The sequence below is a fragment of the Lactuca virosa genome, chromosome 4, assembly GCF_052849685.1.
Source record: "Lactuca virosa cultivar CGN04683 chromosome 4, Lactuca_virosa_CGN04683_v6, whole genome shotgun sequence".
Taxonomy (NCBI): domain Eukaryota; kingdom Viridiplantae; phylum Streptophyta; class Magnoliopsida; order Asterales; family Asteraceae; genus Lactuca; species Lactuca virosa.
The window spans coordinates 223952974-223973365 of record NC_136429.1 but is presented as its reverse complement, the minus strand read 5'-3'; the positions used below and the strand labels follow the sequence as shown (position 1 = coordinate 223973365).

General features: G+C 39.1%; 1 protein-coding gene and 1 non-coding gene across 2 annotated transcripts; one reads left to right on the top strand and one right to left on the bottom strand.

Annotated features, from left to right (window-relative positions):
* Positions 1–591: 591 nt before the first annotated feature.
* LOC145105655 (uncharacterized) lies at positions 592–1795 on the bottom strand. Its single transcript, XM_079042738.1, has 2 exons — positions 1468–1795; positions 592–1217 (listed from the first exon to the last, which is right to left on the bottom strand). Exons 1-2 carry the CDS (start codon positions 1793–1795, stop codon positions 592–594), a joined length of 954 nt encoding a protein of 317 aa, XP_078898864.1.
* Positions 1796–11649: 9854 nt separating this feature from the next.
* Positions 11650–11756, top strand: LOC145110224 (small nucleolar RNA R71). The gene has a single exon (XR_013709605.1). It is a non-coding gene; the product is annotated as a small nucleolar RNA R71 (small nucleolar RNA).
* Positions 11757–20392: the final 8636 nt, after the last annotated feature.

The window sequence follows — 20392 nt, the reverse complement described above, 5'->3', positions numbered from 1 at the left end:
ATTCGGAAATTGTTCGGGTGAAGTGCAAAACCCAAATGGACCATGCCGGATCGGGTCAAGTACATACCAAATATAGTTATGGAATTAGACACTATCTCCAACACCTTTATATAGGGATTAAACCCTAAAATTTAGGGTTTTAGAACTTGCATACGTACGCTGGGCGTACTCTTGGTACGCTGGGCGTACCAGTATGGCTTCCGCGTTCCAGTTCCTTAAGCACATTGAGCGTACATAGCAAGGTACGCTCCGCGTACGTGCTTCCTCAGCCAAAACACAAGGGCCCAAAGGTCAAAGACCAAATCTTATTAAACTAATAACCTTATACAAATAAAAGATTAGTACCTTATAAATCCTGGATGTTACAAATACCACCAACCTTTTTAAGTCTGGTAGCGGGTATCTTTGCAATGATTTTATACTTGCAACCAATGAGGTTGATTGGCCTGAATTCACTTATTGTAAGGGGGTCCTTAACTTTGGGAATAAGCGTGATGAAGGACGAGTTACAGCCTTGGGCGATCTTCCCAGTTTGTTCAAAGTATTTTAAGAAGGTGAATATGTCCTTAGTAAATAAACCCCATTGATTTTTTATGAATTTGAAGGTGTAACCGCCTTTTCGCTCCAACAGGCCCAAACTGCTGATCTTACTTCTTCCATCGAGAATGGGGCTTCAATATTTAAGCTAACATCAAGGGGAAGGAGACGAAATTTATTACTGATTAGTTTAGGGTGTGTCTTCCATTTTTCTTGGAATCTAAGCTTGAAGAATTGTAACGCCTCATTTTTTATGGCTCCCACCTCAGTGTTCCATACACCATTTATCATAAGACCATCAATATTGTTTTTATGGTTTTTATTGTTCACGTATCCGAGGAAGAAGCTGGAATTTTCATCACCATCTGCAGTCCATCGAATCCGATATTTCTGCTTTAGGTCTATAACCGCCAACCTTTCAAGTTCTTTGATTTTTTGATACCCATCTTTCCTTTCAGCCAACTCCACATCTGTGAGATTCCTTTCTTCTGATGTAATGTCTATTTGGTCAAACTTGCATTTTAAATTTTGCAACTCTGATACTTCTCCAACGTGATTGGAGTTCCGCCACTTCTTAATGTTATTCTTAAGATATTTAAACTTAGTTGCAAGATAGATATCAAGAGTCGCATAATCTTTAAAGTTTAACCATGTCCTTTCCACCACAGTGTCAAAGCCATCTGATAGATATCAGGAGTCGCATAATCTTTAAAGTTTAAAGCATCCAACCGTTAAAGAAACAGAATGGTCCAGGGCCGAAATCACGATGTGATGTAGAGAGAAGAATGGTGCAGTGATCAAATAGATCCCTTGGGAGTGCAGTAACAGATGTAGAGGGGAAAGAGTTAATGAAATTCGGGCAAACTAAGAACTTGTCTAGTTTGCTGAGTTTCAATTCTGATTGTCAAAGGTAAGTGAACCGGTGCCCACCCATCCTTAAGTCGCGTAGGTCTGCATCATGAATGAATTGGTTGAACCCCGCAGCACTTGATTGGCAGAACTGTGAGTTAATTCTTTCATCCAGTCTTCTGACAACATTGAAATCTCCAAATACGATCCAAGTTTTGGGTTTTTCATTTTTGACTGTTTGGAGATCATGCCACAGTTTCAAATTTTCTGGTAATGCTTGTCGCCCATAGATGTTTGCAAAGACCACCAAACCTTGGATCCCCTTCCAGTGACCAATGTTGATTGTTGAATAGTTTATAGTCCCAGATATTGAGCATTCCGCCTGATCTTCCAGTTTCATGGACCCCATCAAATCCAGAGTTGTTAGAGTCTCAGCAGCCCCTAACGTCTATGTTGTCTGCGTTTACTAGTTGTGTCTCCTGTAATCCCATAAATGATATTTGATGCTTGTGTTTTAATCTCATAGCCCATGATATTTTTGGTTCCTCCCCGATTCCTCTTATATTTAAGGATATTCACATTCATTGGAGACCATTCGTGCACCAATTTCACCACATACTTCTTGGAGTATGGGGTTCCCAACATCAATCTGGAACCCCAACTCTTGACCAATCTCACTGGTACGAGCTGCTTCACAGGAGGTGGATGTACAGTCACTCTGATCGACAATATTAACATTTACTTGCGGGGCATTCATAGTTTTGTTCAGGTCAAAGAATGGCTTCTAGCTAACCCCATCATGACTCTTTCCCCAACGTGAGAGATTATAGGTGCTGATGAATGTGTACCTGTCGCCATTGTGTCTCCACCTATCTGATCTTCGAAATCCCCCATTGATGTAATGAACTGTGTTGAGAAACGCGAGGCATTGTGATCAGTCCTACGCCTTTTTAGTGTAGAACCTCCGAGACCAAATTCATTTTTTCTTGGGCTTGGCTTATGTTTGGAGCTGGGCTAGACTGTATATTCGATGTGAATGGGCCAAAGCACCCAGATAATACGAGCCCATCAGGGATACCAATAGATTGGATATGTTCGCATAAGGGTAACTACCAATGAATGATTACCGTTGGGATTTAATGTAGCTTCTTCCCCATGTGTCTTTTCAAATTCTGATTCGTAGCGGTTTTTCCCAGGAAGCGTTTGATCTTCCATCGCCGGACCATCGTTCACCGGGTCGATCATCATCCGGTCATTTTGGATCATCCCTTCGCCTGAGTTTTGTTCTTTGAGTTCCGGTGTTTCTACCTGGATGTTGTGGTTATTGATTTCTCCTTCTTCTAGATCCGTGTCTTCGCCAGGTTCCCATGTGTCGGAAATACCTTCTTCATCCTCCACGTCTTCTTCCGATTCAAAAGGATTCATGTTGTTATCAAATTGGAAAGGGAACCAATCTTCATCAAATTCAGTAATACCCAAATTGAGGATATTCCCACCAATTGATACCAATAATTCTTCATTAGTTCTGTGTCTGCACTCTGTTAGAATGTCAATCTTAGCACAATACATATCCACTCTGTTGTGCACTTCATCGTATGGGGCAATGGTCTTCCCAAATGCCCTAGTAATAGAGGCCGACGATTCTGATCCATGCCACCCTTTCAAATGTCTTGCTATGGTATTTTTCCCCAGGCACGACCCATTTCATGTACTCTCGCCAACTGTCTTCATTGTCAATGAAATCTTTAACCCCCATTCAAATACAAGAAGAACTTTTAATCCTCCTATGTATTTGATCTCAAGGTTTGAAAGACCTTTTAATTCAAGAAGGGTTCGAAAGTGACCTAAATGTGAAAGTGTCAGTGCCTCGCCAATCAGTGTGCTCTTCCTTAGGTAGTTATACATAGTTTGATCCGGTTACAAAGTAATTATTGGCTTCCGGGGCATTGACGTCGGCGGTGGAGGAGGGTGAGGCTGTGCTCCAGGTCTTGTTACCTTGGCGAAGGTTCTTTTGTCATAGAAACCGGTAGAGTGATTTACGCCATTGGAACGTCTTCGACGGGATGTTTCAGTAATTTTCATCGCCGGTGATGTTTTCCTTCTGTATTTCTCTAAGTTAACCAATAGTCTTCTTCCGTGGTGGGTAGCCTCTTCTCCCTTTTCAATCTAACAATACTTACCTATAAGCATTTCCCTAATAATTAAGTCATAATTACCTATAATCTTTTAGTAATTATAAAATAATAGTAATAAATAGTTTATATATATATATATATATATATATATATATATATATATATATATATATTGAACAGTGAGTAAAAAATATATTAGCATAAAAAAGAACTTAAGTGAGAAGCTCAAGTCAAGATACAAACGAGTTTAAAGAGGGGGGGCATACACCAAGCAAACCAATCCAAATTATTATACTTAGACCTACATCTGATCCAATTAAAAGTGCTAACACGAATATTGTCTGCCACCATCATGACCGCTTGCCTAACATTTCTGAAAATCAATGCATTGCGCGCCTTCCAAATCATCCAAAGAGTAGAATAAATAATCGACAGGGTCAGTTTCTTCTTGATTTATCCACCTGATATCAATTTGAACATCTCCATCAGATGCAACTACGAAGAAGGTTGCTCACCAATTAAACCAGATCAGCCATGCCCACATATCGGAATAAAATTTGCAAGAGAAGAAGACATACGCAATGCTTTCTACATCAGAGCCACAGAAGGGACGGAGCACAAAGATGAGGCTAATACTTCTTTTGATTAAATTATGATTGATGTGCACAAAAGTACCCACTAATTTTATAATTTATAACCTAACTAACTTAACTAACTAAAATGCACCTAGGCAGTGTACCTAGTCGAATTATAGAATAGTTGGGTAAGTCGGGTGTCGATCACAGGGAACGGTGTTAACTAATTAATCTACTTACTACTAAATTAATCTAATTATTAACAGCTTAAAAGGGTTTTTATCTGATTTTACAAGATCAGACGAACTTTACTCAAACTCAATCAATTATTAAAAACACTCATGTTTAGTTCGAATCCACTTCTTCCTTACGGTTAGCTAATAATTATGGATTATCAAGTTGGTCACCAAATATTATATTATTAGCAATTTAAGTCTAAATTTACTAATATTTGACTAATTTATGTAAAACTATGCATGGTCACACACAATCAAACACATAACCAGTTATAGATTATAGGTATGCTATGTAAGTTCTATTATGCAAACACAATTATGGTCATAATTTATGTTCTCCAGCACAACTAAATTTATTTACTTTAATTACTATCTAAGATTTTGGTCGATCCTAGCTCTAGCAATTTAGTGTTCACTAATTCACCAGGTTAACAAGTTCATGCAGTTTAATGTTCACTAACTACACAGAACATGCATTCAAGCAACTAAAGAAACAAATATCAACATGCTAGGTAGTAACAAATCGAAGACAAGCAAATTACCAACTAACAAATCCCATAGTCATTAAGCTAAACCATATATCAGAAGCTTCATCTAGCTAAACAAGAGTTGCTAGATTCAGCTACTCATAGTAGCAAATAAACAAACACAAATCAAAGTATAAGACATGTTCAAGTATCAACAATTAAACTAATTATGAACCTCTACTCTTTTGGTGTTGAAAACCTTTTTCCAAGACTTTTCTTCTGCTGAAATTCGTCTTCTGAAACCCTTTTCTCCTCCCCAAAAGTCTTCTAAGTCGTAATGAGCAAGAGAATTTATAATATCTAATTTTTCCGAGTTCACGTCGTGAACCATAAGGATTCACGTCGTGAATGCGAGTTTTCCGTATTCGACAATGACTCTTTCACCCGGATGCATATCTTCTAGAATTCTCCACTCACGTCGTGAATCCTGAACCATTCACGTTGTGAGTACGTCAATTGCTGAATTTTCCATCCTTCTTCCCTTCAAGCCTCCAAAGTTCCAAATATTGTCAATTTCAGTCCCTATCTTCGAGAATGCTTCTATTTTGGCTGCAAATAACAATTTAGCCTTATAAGTACCATTATTTTATGCAAATAACCAAATTATTAGTAAAAATGTAAATAAATATTGCCTAAAAATATGTATAAATATAGCAATATCAAAATACCCCACACTTGTGCTTTGCTTGCCCTCAAGCAAATCTAATTATTTTACACTTAAGCCTTCATCACCAACATCACATAGAACGATCAAACTTAAACTCAGCCATTATGCCAAGACCTCAACGCATGCATTTGTGTCTAAAATTTTTCCTAAGTAACCCCCCTCAATTCTAAATACTCACAATCCTCATAAACACTCGCCCACTTCTTTTGAACAACGCTCATTTTATGCAACCCTCCGAATCCATCCGCAGAAAACTTTCTAACCTCAAGGTATTTTTGTAAAGCCACCCAAGCATACATAGACTAGAGAATTACAACTTTTAGAAGATACCACAATATGGAGCTCTTGAATTCTTCACTTCTTGATACTTTGATCTTTGATTTCTTTGAATTCACCAACTTTTATGTTTGATTTTGATATCTTCAACTTTTGAAACTTTAGAATTTCAGATCTTTGATCTGCATACTTTGACACTTTTCTGCTCCAAAAATTCTTCAATTTTTCACTTTTTTGTAATTTCTCTGTCTTTTTTTTTACATGTACTCACTTTTTTATATCACTCAAAAACCTACATGCTTAAGCAGGGGCGCTTAACTTCAACCTTTATTGGTTAAGGATATTAATTTTCCTGGATACATTTCAAGTACAGGCTGCTAAACATATTGCATCCCTCAAACTAAGCGAGGTTGTGTTTTTGTCTCATGATTTTACTAGAATAAAGGATGCCACAAATGCACTATAACGTGTATCGACTCAACTAAACATTTGATCTCTTATCAGATCATCCCAATGCAACACTAGCAACTTAAGTTCAAATTATTATTATTACTAGAAATTTTATTTAGATTATTATTATTTTTTCTTCTAAAATTTTTGAATTTTCTAATATCTAGCAGTTTACTTTTAGCAATCTAAGCAATTACTTTTTCTACCTCCTACCCCACACTTATTACATACAATACCCTTATTGTATGCATAAACTAAATTAAAAGTAATAAAAAATGAGAAAAAGGAACAGACTCCCCTGGGATAGTGGCGTGATCGAACTCCATAAGTGTGGACAAAATGCGCATCTCGAATGTGGAACTTCTTTGAAATATGAACGTAGATCTTGATCATTGTAATAAGCGTCAATAAAATATGGAATCGAGACTTCAAACTTCAACAAAGGTGGTGTAATTATCCAAGCAAGAAGAATAATTTGGGAAAGCATACGTCACATTAAATGATAAAGAAACCGAGCCAAAATAATCTTCATAACAATCCCAAGAAGAAAAGTGGTGACCCATGTAGTAAAATGCATCAATGGGCTTCATCTTTGTGGATATACATGATTCACGTCGTTAATTGTAAGAAGGACCACGACGTGAAATCGAAAAAACGTGGAAAGTAGAAACCCGCGAAAACTTGACTCACGACATGAATTTTAGGGAGTCACGACGTGAGTACTAGACATACAGAAAACTGTTCTGTCTTCACCTCTCAACTTCAAACAAATGTCTTAATTGATTAAGATGTTGCTAATATATGATTTTATGACTCTTCTCTACACTTATCCTCTCTTTTGACTCACCCCACACTTAGTTAAAATTATGGGTCTTGACTCTTAACTTCTTAGACACTAACGACACTGGTCTTAGACGAACACGACTCTTGACCTTCCTTTCCGAGACTCCATAGCAAATTTGAAATAAATCCACCAAAAGACAACTAAAACTAACATAATAATTTAAAAGTCTTACAAACCATAACAAGTTCAAAACCACAAAAATCTAAACCAAATAAAATTAAAATAAAAACTAAATAGGAAATCAATCGTCATCTTCTTCATCACGTGTTCCACTTGGACCGGCTCCATCTCCTCCTTGACCTCGATACTCACTCCACCTGGGGAAAATTGGGTAATGATTCCCCAAGTGAGGAGGTTGCTCAACATGGAAATGCCGGATCATATTTTCCATTGTACCCCAATCCAATTCACGCTTAACGAAAGTTGATTAAAATAACCTGTCATATCATCCCCAAAATTGGGTCCTCCAATGGGTGCTTGTTGGTGAACCGGTTGTCCTCGTTCACCTCTCCCTCTCACATTCCTTCGCCTTGGCCGTGGTTGTGGCTGCTGCTTGGGTTGTGCACCAGGCTGCTCACCACCATCACCCTCATCATCAGTACGAACAATCCCCCAATAGGTCCCGTAATTCTGAACAACCCTCATTGTCTCCAAGTATCCCATTGTGAACTCGTTACCCTCCATGCAAGTCAACGAGCGGGTAATGGCGGGAACGATTAAGCCATAAGAATGGGCCAGTCGAGTGATAAAATGGCCACCACATATAGGGCTTCCGGGGCGGGAACTCGTAGCAGAATCCGCTAAGTAGCGGGCCAGAAAATAAGGAATGTTGCAACACACGCCCGGCTGTAAAATGCACCATAAAAAGAACAAATTTTGCTTCGTGACCTTATCCCCATGGCGTTTATGATTGATGGAGAAAGTGATGAATTTGTGTATCAAACGGTGAATGGGGGATCTTATGCTGCTTTCGGGTGATACTCCGGAATTGAATATTCCGGATGCAATGTTGTTCCACAATTCGATCCCCGAGGCCCCACTTTCATAGTCTCGAGCCGCCTCCCTCAAAAACATAGTAAATTCTGGAGTCATAGTTTCCTGGGCCGTGTATAACCCCATCCTCCAGGAAAACTCAAGCAAGCTGCACTCACGATATTCACCCCCAAGTCTAAAAACTAAGGCTTGTGGGAATGTAGGGTCGTGGACATTCTCATGGAATACCACCGTTGCAAAGAATTCCACACACAATTCCTTATATACCCTTTCTTGGATACCGAATAGATTAAACCAGCCCTTGCAAGTAAACGAAAACCCATTTCCCAAAAAGATTTTTGTGAGAAATGGAGACAGCCTATCAAAGATTCCAACCTCCCTCATCCTTGGCAAATTGATTGTTGGGGCAACAACAAATTCCCTGTTGTACAACCCCCCTAGCCTGTTATTGCAACGTGTGAAAATGTCTCGTGGCAAGGTGGTTGGAAAAGCATAAAATGGGTGCAAACGTGCCACCCCTGTCGGAACTTCTCTTCTGGGAGCCATTTCTGCAAGAATAATCATAAAACACAGCCAACAAAAATATCCCAAAATATTAGAATTAAAGAGAACAGGAAATGTCAAGTCCCAGGATTCACGTCGTGAATTCCTACAAATTCACGTCGTGAGTTCGTAATCGAAGTCAGAATCGGTAAAGGCAGAAATCAAATCGAGCCAACAATGTCAATGGGGTTTACTACTAGGGAAATTTCAAACTCATTACAAACACATGCAGCAAGAAACTCACAGATTTAGGGTCTCGATTTTTAAGATTCAAGTGAAATGCAAACCCTAATCCCTAAATCTAGCAAATAAGTTAACAATAAACGATGTGAAGGAGATTATATTACCTGGAATGGTAAATTACGTAAGCACAATAAGAAAATGAGGAATGCCGGCCGCAATCGCGTAGAGGGGGGACCAGAAGACTCGTTCACTTCGTGAGGGATAAACAAATGAATTAGGTCAATTGGATTCTGTCTTTATTCAGTGGTCCCGTGTGTTTCAAGATTCACGTCGTGAGTCCGATCTGGGATATAGAATTGGGCCAATTAATTATTTCCAATATGGACTAAAATGAGAAATTGGGCCATTAGGACTTTAACATGGAGTGGATTGGACTAATAATGTTCTAAGGAATATATTGTCCGTTTCAACCTGGACTCACGTCGTGAATCATAATGATTCACGTCGTGAATATTGTCTGATCATGAAATTAATTATAAACTCCAAATTTGTCTATTAACTAGATTTTTTAATTATTACCATTTAATTTTTAGGGACCCCACACTCAGTGTTATATTATGTATAAAGTGATTTGGATGATATGATCGATTTCACTAAAACTAAAAATGCAAAAACTAAAGAAGAAAAAGAAAAACGCAAACCAAACTCGGGTTGCCTCCCGAGAAGCGCTTCTATTTGAGGAGTCTTGAGCTGGACCCCGTGCCTCCTACATTGAATCATCATAAGAGACCACCACCTGGATCTTTTGCTCCTTGAAACGTCTCTTGTAAGCTTGAACTCGACGAATATACGCCTTTTTAGAATTCTCCTTTTTAACCTTGACTTCGTCTCCCTCGAGCTTGCGTTTTGTCCCTTTAGTCTCTAATTTGTCTTCACACTTAAGCTCCATAGTATCCTTCTCTTCCTTCACCACTGGACTAGTCACCTTTGATGTAACTTCTTCTTCATCACTCGACATTTCATCATTTTCCTCGCTTATCAAAGATGTTGGTTTTGTATAGGCAATGACTTCAACGAAAAATGGAACAGATGCTCTTGGTTTAGTGCGTTTGACTTGTTGAATTGTATTGATTTCTTCTTCCATAAGCTTTTCTAATTCTACAAGCTCATCATCATCTTCATCAATGTTGAACACTTCACCTTTAACATCATATCCTTGAAATCCATCTTGTATTCCAAAATCTTCCTTATCATCACCAACCCTTAGTGTAAGCTTAGATTATCGAACATCAACTAGAGCTCCAACAGTATTTAGCAACGGGCGACCAAGAATGATTGGGATATTTGCATCCTCTTTCATATCCATAATTACAAAATCAACTGGAAAAACAAACTTTCCAATTTTAACAAGGATGTCTTCTATAATTCCTTTTGGATGCGTCAGCGAACGATTGGCCATGTGGATGGTCATTTTTGTTGCCTTCATTTTCTGAATATTTAGTTTTTGGTAAAACGAAAAAGGCATCAAATTTATGCTAGCCCCGGAATCGGTTAAAGCATAAGTCTTCAAATTGTTACCAAACTCACATGGAAGAGTGAGGCGTCCGGGATCTCCCATCTTCTTAGGTAACTCTCCCAATATAGCCCTTGAACTTTGCTCACTAAGAATCACTTGAGAATTCTTCTATAATTCATGTCGAGTGTCTATTAGATCTTGTAGGAACTTCGCGTATTCTGGAATTTGTGAAAGTGAATCAATAAAAGGAGTATTAATAGGAATACCCTTTATTTGTTGAATAAACTCCATATGTTCCCTTTCCAGTGGACTAAGATGTGCTCGAGACGGGAATGGAAAAGGCGGTTTATAAGCTGGAACAGATACGAAATTTTTCTGTTCAGACCGGGCCCACGTCGTGAGCATATCGGGCTCACGACGTGAGTCTGGTGTTTCAGCAATGTCTTTATTTTCGAGGTTCAGCTTCTTCGGCTTCCGATCGAGCTGCTTTGGTTCCACTTATAGTGCCTCCAAAAACTCAGAGATTTCCTCTTCTTCAGTATCAATAGCCATAACATGAGGTTGAGCTTTCTTTTCGGGAAGTTGTGAAGATAATTTGTTAGTCACCAAAGTAGTGAGTTGACCGACTTGGACTTCTAGATTATTGATTGATGCTTGATGATTTCTTAATGAAGCTTGCTGGTCAATCATCATTTTGTGTTGTTCTTTCATCATATTCATGTGTTCCTTTAGCGCTGCATCTGTATCATCATGCCTTTTCTCGGATGCTTCCATAAATCGGGTCAACATGTTTTCCAAGTCTACTTTCTTTTCAGTTGGTGGTTGCTCTTTTTGATAGAATCCTCGGCCTGTCTGCTTAAATTTCTCTTCCTTTTGCTTCTTGTATTCATCATATGGCAGCCACTCTTTCTTTGGCTTTCTCCAATCATCATCATACTTATCCCCACTCGAGTATCAAACTTGAGCCTTCTTGTTCCCATGTTCATCCAAATTGCATTCTTTAGTCAAGTGTTGTCCACTGCATCTTTCACATCCAACCCTTATTGCATGAATTGATTGGTCCATTTGGGTCAATCTCCGGTCCATAGTATTCAGCATCGCCATCAGAGCAGCCATCTCTTCAGATTGTGCACCTCCACTGCCTTTTACTCCATCTTGTCTTGGGTTGTGGTACCCACGAGAGTGTCTTGCAAATTCTTCAATTAACTCCTTGACCTCCCTTGGATTATTCTTTATCAATGGCCCTTGAGATTCAAGGAGTTGTCTTGTCATAACATTGACTCCATCATAGAAAATAGACATCTCTTGTTGGATGTTTAGGTCATGTTGAGGACAATTCCTTAACAACCCCTTGTAGTGTTCCCAAGCTTCGTATAATGACTCCCCCGATTGTTGCTCAAAGTTGGCTATTGCCTTCTTGAGTTTAGCTATCTTGGAAGGTGGGCAAAACTGGTCTAGAAATATTTCACGCATTTGAGCCCAAGTAGTGATTGTACCAGGAGGAAGTGCTTTCAGCCAGTCTTTTGCAGCTCCTTTGAAAGTGACTGGTAGCATCCTTAGTAAGATGGTGTCTCGGTTAACATTCGGGACATTGAAATAGTCAGCAATGTCGTTGACTTCATCTAGATGCTTAAATGCATCCTCATGATCCTTCCCATAAAATGGGATATCCTTTAGCGCAGTGAGGATATGTCCCTTCAGCTCGAATGTGGCAGTGGCAGGTATCACTGGTTGTACTAAACCTGGACCAACATCTTCTCGAATTCGCTTCTTATAAGCTCCCATGGAAATTTCTTCAATGTTTTCCATCTCGTTTCTTGGCTCGTTCTCGGGTTCACTCGTATAAAGTCCAAACTTGATTTCAGATTCGTATTCGGATTCGTTTGGGATTGGTATTTGATCGATGCTCTCAACTTTGCTCTTGTCCTTTGAAGATGAACTTGACTCTCCCGTTTTCTTCCCCGACTTCTTTAAGAACACTGACTTGAGTTCTTGTAAGGGTGTCTTCTTTGCTGTTTGATCTTCCCCTACGTTCTTCTCTTTCTGTAACGCTCGTGTTTCTGGGCTAGGCATTAATGTTGTTGTAATAGTCTAGGTTAACCTTTGTAACTCATTTTGAAATAATAAGAATGTGTTATTTGAGTATTATGTGTTTTATGCTTAATTATGTGGCTTAATTGAATTAAGAATAAAAATAAGCGTAAAAATAAAATGTTAGATAAAGCCGAGATTGATGCATGAAGGCGTAGGGATTGTGACGAGGTTTCCGAATATATAAAGAATGCTGAAATCCGAGTTATAACGAAGAAGTTATGACATGTCGAAGTTTCGTGACGGAACCGGCACGACGCTGAAGGACGTAAAATATAAATTTAAGATAGAGCGATATCTAGCCTTAGTGATCTAAACGGAAGTTGTATAATACGTTAAACTGAGAGTGTGCATAAAAAGAACGTCTAAATCTGACTTCGTATGAGGAAGTTATGATTTTTCTAAGTTTCGACTTAGCAGTATGCAACCCGAAACTCGAATATGAGATCGAGTGATTTCTAGCCGAAACAATCTAAACGAGAATCGAAGATCTCGTCAATAGTAGTGCAACAGTAAAAAGACAGACGAAAACGGACGTCGGATGAAGAAGTTATGATTTTATAACGAAGTTTTCCTGTCCCGGCCTACTAAAAATACTATAATAAAAAATACATTCAAAATTCGCCGACGGAGTCTAAATGAAAGTTGTAGATCATAATCTCACCTACGCGTGGATATAAAGAACGTCGAAAACGAAGCTCGTATGCGAAAGTTATGAATTTTTGAAGATCGTGGCACGCATACCAAAGCTTATCCGAAGGGTACGCCCCGCGTAACCTTTGAGTACGCCCAGCGTATCACGGTGCATGAACCGCCTCGGACTCGAGTGCTCCGATGACGTAAGCGATGACGAAATCCAAAGAGTACGCCCAGCATACTAGATGTACGCCCAGCGTACTCCGAAATTACGCCCAGTGTAAATCGAGTTTCAGCACCCTATAAATAGAATGCGATGGCAGCCGATTCCTTTGCTCATTTTCTCTCCTCTCTCTCCCATTTTCATCGATTTTTGTGCAAGAGATACCCCAAAGCCCCGGTATCATTCTCGAGCCCCGAAGCAAGTCCCGAAGCCCCGAAGATCCCGAGAAGCGAAGTTTCCGAGCCGAAACTCTGTCCGCGAGAAGCCCGGTTTTCAAGGAAAACATCCCGGTTTTTATCGGAAAAGATTATTTTAAGAGACGAGGTGTTGTCCGATCATTTTCTTATCAAGTGAGTGTATATTCGTTTTCTTCTAACACATAAATACGAAGTATTCTTTATGAAATACGTGCTAAGTGTTTATATATTATTTGTATTATTTGAGCTAGTTGTTGAACGGATGTTTTGTACAGGTTTTAAGCTGTATATAAATGTATATATTTTATCTACTAATATGTTGGGTAGAACATGGGTAGACAGTTCTTATATGATGAAATAAAATGATGAGAGGCCTCGTTGTTGTTGCTGATTCAGTCATCTAGCGGAGTTTAGATGACGACCGCGGATTTTTCTAGACGGTCCAGTGGAACGCTAGCAGGCTCATTACCTGTAGGTGTTAATGAACTTGGGTGTTCATTTGTTGTACTCCACCCCCCCCCCCATGGTTGCCTTATTTGACATAAATTGTTGGGAAACCCCCAAAGCAGTGTTGTCGCCCCGATGAAAATCCTTAGGCTAGGTCCCTTGTGATAGTTGTTTTAGGGACATAAAGTGAGGATAACGGGAATGGGTAATTCGGTTATTGTTGATTGACAAAATTAATATAATCATTTATTGTGGGTTGAAAACCCTATATGCTCACCAGGCTCCCAAGCCTGACCCACTCAGTTTTTCTTTGTATTACAGGTAGTGGCACGAGAGCATAAGTTGGATGACATTGTCAAGATATTTTTGGATTATAGACCAGTAGTTATATGTAACTGTGTAAGGTCTATGTTTTATTGTTTATGCTTTTGTATCTGTATCGGAACATGACATCCCGAGTTTTGATATATAATGAAAATACATTTCTTTAAGAAATGCTTTGATAAACCTTATTTTACCATGTAATGTTTTTAGGGACAAATTCCGCAACCCTTTTAAATTAATGGATTTACTCTGAAATTATTTTAAAAGCATAAATGAAACCGGTCTTTTCTGGCCGTGATTTTGGGGATGTCACAGTTGATATCAAAGCATTAGTTTAAGCTAACTAGGAATTTGTAGGATTTCTAGACTTAAAGTTAGAATGCTAAGCGATGATTGTGGGATGCGAGCACTAGTTTATTTTAGGAAAATTGCCTAAAATGCTTTTATGTGCTAAATGTTATATGTTTGCCATATATGATATTATTTGTTCGGATTTATGGTCTGTTGCCGACCGGATCTGGAAACCTTATGTGTTTAGGATTCTAAGCGTGTGTCGACGGTAGAACTAGCATGTAAACGTTTCGGAGTGATTTGGATAATTATCTATCGTGAAGGAGGATCTAAATTCACCTTGTTCGGTGTATAGATCAACGATGGCAAGAACAAGAAGTGGCGCTGGAAACACAAACGAAAACAGGAATCAACCACCTGTAATCGAGCAAATACCCGTTGTAGCAGCAGCACCTGAGCCGATAACAATGGCTGGTGTGCAATTGATGATTCAGACGATGTTGGATCGTCAGATGGAAGAAACTAGACGTCTGCTTCGACAAAATCATGAAGAACTTTCAATCCAAGTTGAAGAGTCCGAAGTGAATGGAGGGCCGTCGGAAGGAGGTAACTTCAGTGGGACTGTTGGTCAAGCCAACCCACCAATTGTTAGACAGAATAACCACGATGGAGGGAATGATGGCCTTGGATGCAAGTACAAAGATTTCCTGACTTGCAAACCATCGACCTTCATTGGAAAGGAAGATCCGATCGGAGTTATGGATTGGATCTCAGAAACGGAGTTGGCCTTTATGACATGCGGTTGTAAGGGAAAACTACAAACCATATATGCAGTACGTCAGTTCAGGGGTGGCGCTGTTTGTTGGTGGAACACTCTGGGAAAGACCCTAAGCCCTAATGAGCCACTGCAACTGACTTGGGCAGAGTTCTTGGTGCAATTCAACCGCAAGTTCTGCTCGGCCCAAAATCTGCTAGAATTGGAGAACAAGTTTCTGACATTAACAAAAGGCAGCATGACGGTTGATGAATACACCAATGCATTTACATACAAGATGGAGTTTTCTTTGCGCATCGTCCCAGATGAGCTAACAAAAGTTGACCGGTACGCAAAGGGACTCCCATGGGAGTACGCGGTGCCAATACGTCAGGCACCTACTCTAGAGGCAGCTATTTGGGCTGCCAAGTCTGTTGAGGACATGATAAAGGGAAGAACCGCCATCAAAGTTGAAGTTGGTGAAAAGAGAAAGTTCGAAGGAACTTCATGTTCCAGCAAGAAAAGCAAATTTTCAAATTCTGATTCGAAAAAGTTTGGAGGAGGAAAAGGAGGCGAATCGAAATGGTGTGAGAAGTGCAAAAAAAAGCACTCTGGGAAATGTAGCGAGGATGTGACCTGCTACAAGTGTGGAAAGACGGGGCATTATGCCAATGAGTGTCCGTCCAACAAGAGAGTGTGCTTTGGGTGTAATGAGGAGGGGCACATTTTGAAAGACTGTCCGAGAAAGAAGGGGGCAGAAAAACCCAACATTCCACCAAAACCGAAGGCGAGAGCCTTTCAGATGACACTTGAAGCTGCGAAAGATGAAGCTGATCTCGCTTCAGGTACCTTTCTCGTAAACAAATTGCCTGCCCAAATTTTATTTGATTCTAGAGCCAACTACTCCTTTATTTCACATGAATTTGGTAGAAAACTAGCTTTGCCTGTTGATAGACTAGATAATGCTTTATTAGTCGAAGTTGCTAGTGGCAAGTTTGTACCTGTTAGCCATCGTATGAAAAACATCTTAACCGACCTGAATGGGAATAAATTCCACGAGGAATTGTTGCCTATCGAACTTAACGGCTTCGACATCGTGTTGGGAATGGATTGGCTTAGCGCCAATGATGCCGGAATATTGTGCCGAAAGAAGATAGTAAAAGTAAACCCGCCAGGGAAAGAGTCATTTATGGTGTATGGAAACAAACACAGAGTGAATTCGGGGATCATTTCTCTAATGAAAGCCAGAAAGTGTTTGGCCAAAGGATGTACATCATATTTGGCATTCGTGATTGACGCAAAGAAGGAGAAAAAGGAGATGAAAAGCATTCCTGTTGTGTGTGAGTATCCGGAAGTATTTCCCGAAGATCTTCCTGGATTACCACCTGATCGACAAGTAGAATTTCGTATCGACTTGTTACCAGGAACGACGCCAATAGCAAAAGCACCGTATCGACTAGCACCAACAGAGATGAAAGAGCTTATGACACAACTTCAGGAGTTAGTGGACAAAGGTTTTATCGACCTAGTTCATCACCCTGGGGAGCCCCGGTGTTATTTGTAAAGAAAAAGGACGGGAGTATGAGGATGTGCATTGACTACAGAGAGCTGAATAAGGCATAGATGAAGAATAGATATCCGTTGCCAAGGATTGACGACCTGTTCGATCAACTACAAGGTTCAAGTTATTTTTCAAAAATCGACCTAAGGTCAGGATATCATCAGCTGAAGGTGAGAGAGCAGGATATCGAGAAGACTGCATTCAGAACACGATATGGACACTACGAGTTTTTGGTTATGTCGTTTGGACTAACCAATGCTCCAGCATCATTCATGGATTTAATGAACAGAGTTTGTAATCCGTTCCTTGATAAATCTGTGATAGTGTTCATAGATGACATTCTGATTTATTCGAAAAGCCAAGAGGAGCATGGCAGACACTTGCGAGAAGTGTTGGAAGTCTTCAAGAAGGAGAAGTTGTATGCTAAGTTCTCCAAATGTGATTTTTGGATCCGAGAAGTCCAATTCTTGGGTCACGTGTTCAACCAAGAAGGGATAATGGTTGATCCAACAAAGATTGAAGCTGTAATGAAGTGGGAACAACCAAAAAGTCCCACGGAGGTCCGAAGCTTTTTGGGATTAGCCGGATACTACCGAAGGTTTATCCAAGGCTTTTCTTCGATCGCCACTCCATTAACAGCTTTGACTCACAAAGGAGCTACTTATGCTTGGAGTGATAAACACAAAGAGGCATTCGAGTTGCTAAAGAAGAAGCTATGTGAAGCACCGATTCTTTCTCTACCCGATGGAGTTGAAGACTTCGCTGTCTATAGCGATGTGTCTGGTGTCGGGTTGGGTTGTGTTTTGACTCAAAGAGAAAATTTGATAGCATATGCGTCTCGACAGCTGAAAGAGCATGAGAAGAACTACCCGACTCATGATTTGGAGTTGGCAGCGGTAGTATTTGCTCTGAAAATATGGAGGCATTACCTCTATGGCTCGAAGTGCAAACTTTTCACTGATCATAAGAGTCTCCAATATCTCTTTAATCAGAAGGAATTGAATATGAGGCAAAGACGCTGGCTAGAATTACTTAAGGACTACGACTGTGAGATACTTTACCACCCCGGTAAAGCCAATGTTGTTGCTGATGCTCTCAGTCAAAAAGTCAATCTTGAAAGAAAAAGGCCAAGAGCGTTGAGAATAGAAGTTGTCTCGACAATTGTGGAGAGTATAAAGAAGTGTTGGATAAGGTGTCTAAGTCCATAACTATTTCTGGTATGTACTTGACCCGACCCGACATGGTCCATTTGGGTTGCATGGCACCATGCAATTGGATAAACTAAAATGAGAGAAATAACACTTATGGTTTATTAATATATTATAAGTTCTAATATATTAATAATATTATTTAATTAGTTTGATCAAGAATTAATTTAGAATTAATTAAGTGATCAAAAGATAACTAATTAAATATATGGGTAGATTATGTAAATCTTCCATATCTTATATAGTGGGCTAAGAGGCTCCATGGATTATCAAGTTGGGTTCCACCCATAGGATGCTCCATGGGAGTTACAAACCCATGGGTCATGGAAATGAAGAGTCATGACACATTAGGGTTTACATGGTGTAACCCTAGATGTGTCAACACTATATAAGAAACTCATTCTCCACCAAAATAGGCTACACTAAGAAACAAGAGGGCTAGAGCCGATTTTGCAAGTGTAAGATTCTCTCAAAGTTTACTCCTTTGCATTTGGTGTTGTGTGAAGCATTTGAGGCATCACACTTGGGGTGCTAGGCTCACAAGGTTTCAAGGATCATAATCAACAACAAGGTAAGTTATTCTATCTTTCATTCAAGTTAAAAATGTTCCCCATGTATGCTAGATAGGAATATAACCTTGGAATTCAACTTTGCATGATTATTAGACAAACATAGATCCAAGGTTATTAGGGTTGCATGTACACTTAGGAAGTGTTAGAATGCTCAAAATCCATCAGTGGTATCAGAGCCTAGGTTTGTTTGTTGTTTTTTTTGTGTGCAAACAGCTTGAAAAAAAATCGTTTTCCTGTTTTCTGCTCGTATGAAAGTTTGCACATTTGTTGCTGGAAATGGACTAGAAACATTACCCTAAATTGTTTTGATGTTTTAAAGCTTGTTTTAGATGGTGTAATGTTTATGCTAATCCATTTACAATGGCAATTATTAAAATTACAAGTTTTTTTAAGTGTAATTTTTTGATTCTTGAAAGTGTTCATATTCATGTTCTTGAACTTATGAAGATTAGATGATCATAGGAATTGTTTGTAACCTTCATGGTAGTTTAATTCATGATCATAATGTGTTTTAATGGAGTCCATAACTTGTCCTCAAGTTATGGAAAACCAAAAGTCTCACTTTTATTAAAGCCATTAAAAGAACACAAGAGTTATAAAAATGAAGAGTCTTCATTTTTATTACTCAATTAATTCATAAGTTATAAGAAATGAAAAGTTTTGGAAGTTTACAAAACTTGCCCTCAAGTTTTGGAACATGTAAAGTCTTGATTAAAACTTTAGTTCCAACCCTTAGAATTTTAAAAGTTAAAATTCAACCCTTATACTTTATAATATTATAAGTTACTAATATATATATATATATATATATATATATATATATATATATGTATAACGTCAAGTCGTCTTACCGCTAGTACGCCTCATTCACGAAGCCGGTCTATAAGGGGGGTATAAGGTTGTTGCTTATAAAATGGCAACTTAATGGGTGTCCACTCTCACCCACCGCTTCCTTGATCGGTGGAGGGTCGTTAGCCGAACGGGTAAGACAAGGACTTATAAATTCTCATTAAAAGTATGATGAATATTATAAAGTAACTAAATGCTTTTATTAAATTCCCAATCTTAGTTACTTTAGGAAAATGTGAATAAGGTGCTAATCCATGAAATTACACTTTACACTTTGTTTAAGTTGTTGGTGGAGCGTGTGTGGTTAACCGGCACACTAACTTGGACTTAACAAGGTAGGTAAAGGGTGACTTAAGGTTTACCATAGCATCGGTGGAGCGTGTGTGGTTTACCGGCACATCGATTGAGTGATAAACCTTGAGGGTACCAAGTGATTTGCATGGTTACTTGACACCTCGTTTTGTGATCCTCGGTATCCCAGTCACAAAACTTGGAGGGCACACTCGAGATTGAAACATGCCTTTGAAAAGTTCATTGAATCTCAAAATAATCTAGGAATTTCTAAGAACCAATTAAAAACCTAATATTTATATTTCGTTTTTCATGGTGGAAATTGGTGAATCGTCATTCACCTACCTTTCAAATATGTTATAGCTTGGATTACGGCATACCTCTTCTAAGTTATAATATATTGTGATTGGATCCTAGCCTTAATATTACATTTGGGTGTTTTATTAAGGACTCTCTTAATATCTAAACTAATCTTGTTCTCTTCTTTCAGATGTCTTCAAACAATGTTGCTTCTGGCTCTAATCCTAATGGCTCCTTTACCCTTATGAATTTGTGTGGGAAAGTCACTTTTGATGGATCCAACTTCAATGAATGGATCAGAAACATCAGGATGATTA

Bases quoted from the DNA above. Each gene is read 5' to 3' on its own strand.
- LOC145105655 (XM_079042738.1), bottom strand. From the start codon at position 1,795: ATGGGGTCCATGAAACTGGAAGATCAGGCGGAATGCTCAATATCTGGG. The intron at 1,218-1,467 runs GTGGGCACCGGT...GATATCTATCAG, and splicing joins CCTACGCGACTTAAGGATGG to ATGGCTTTGACACTGTGGTG.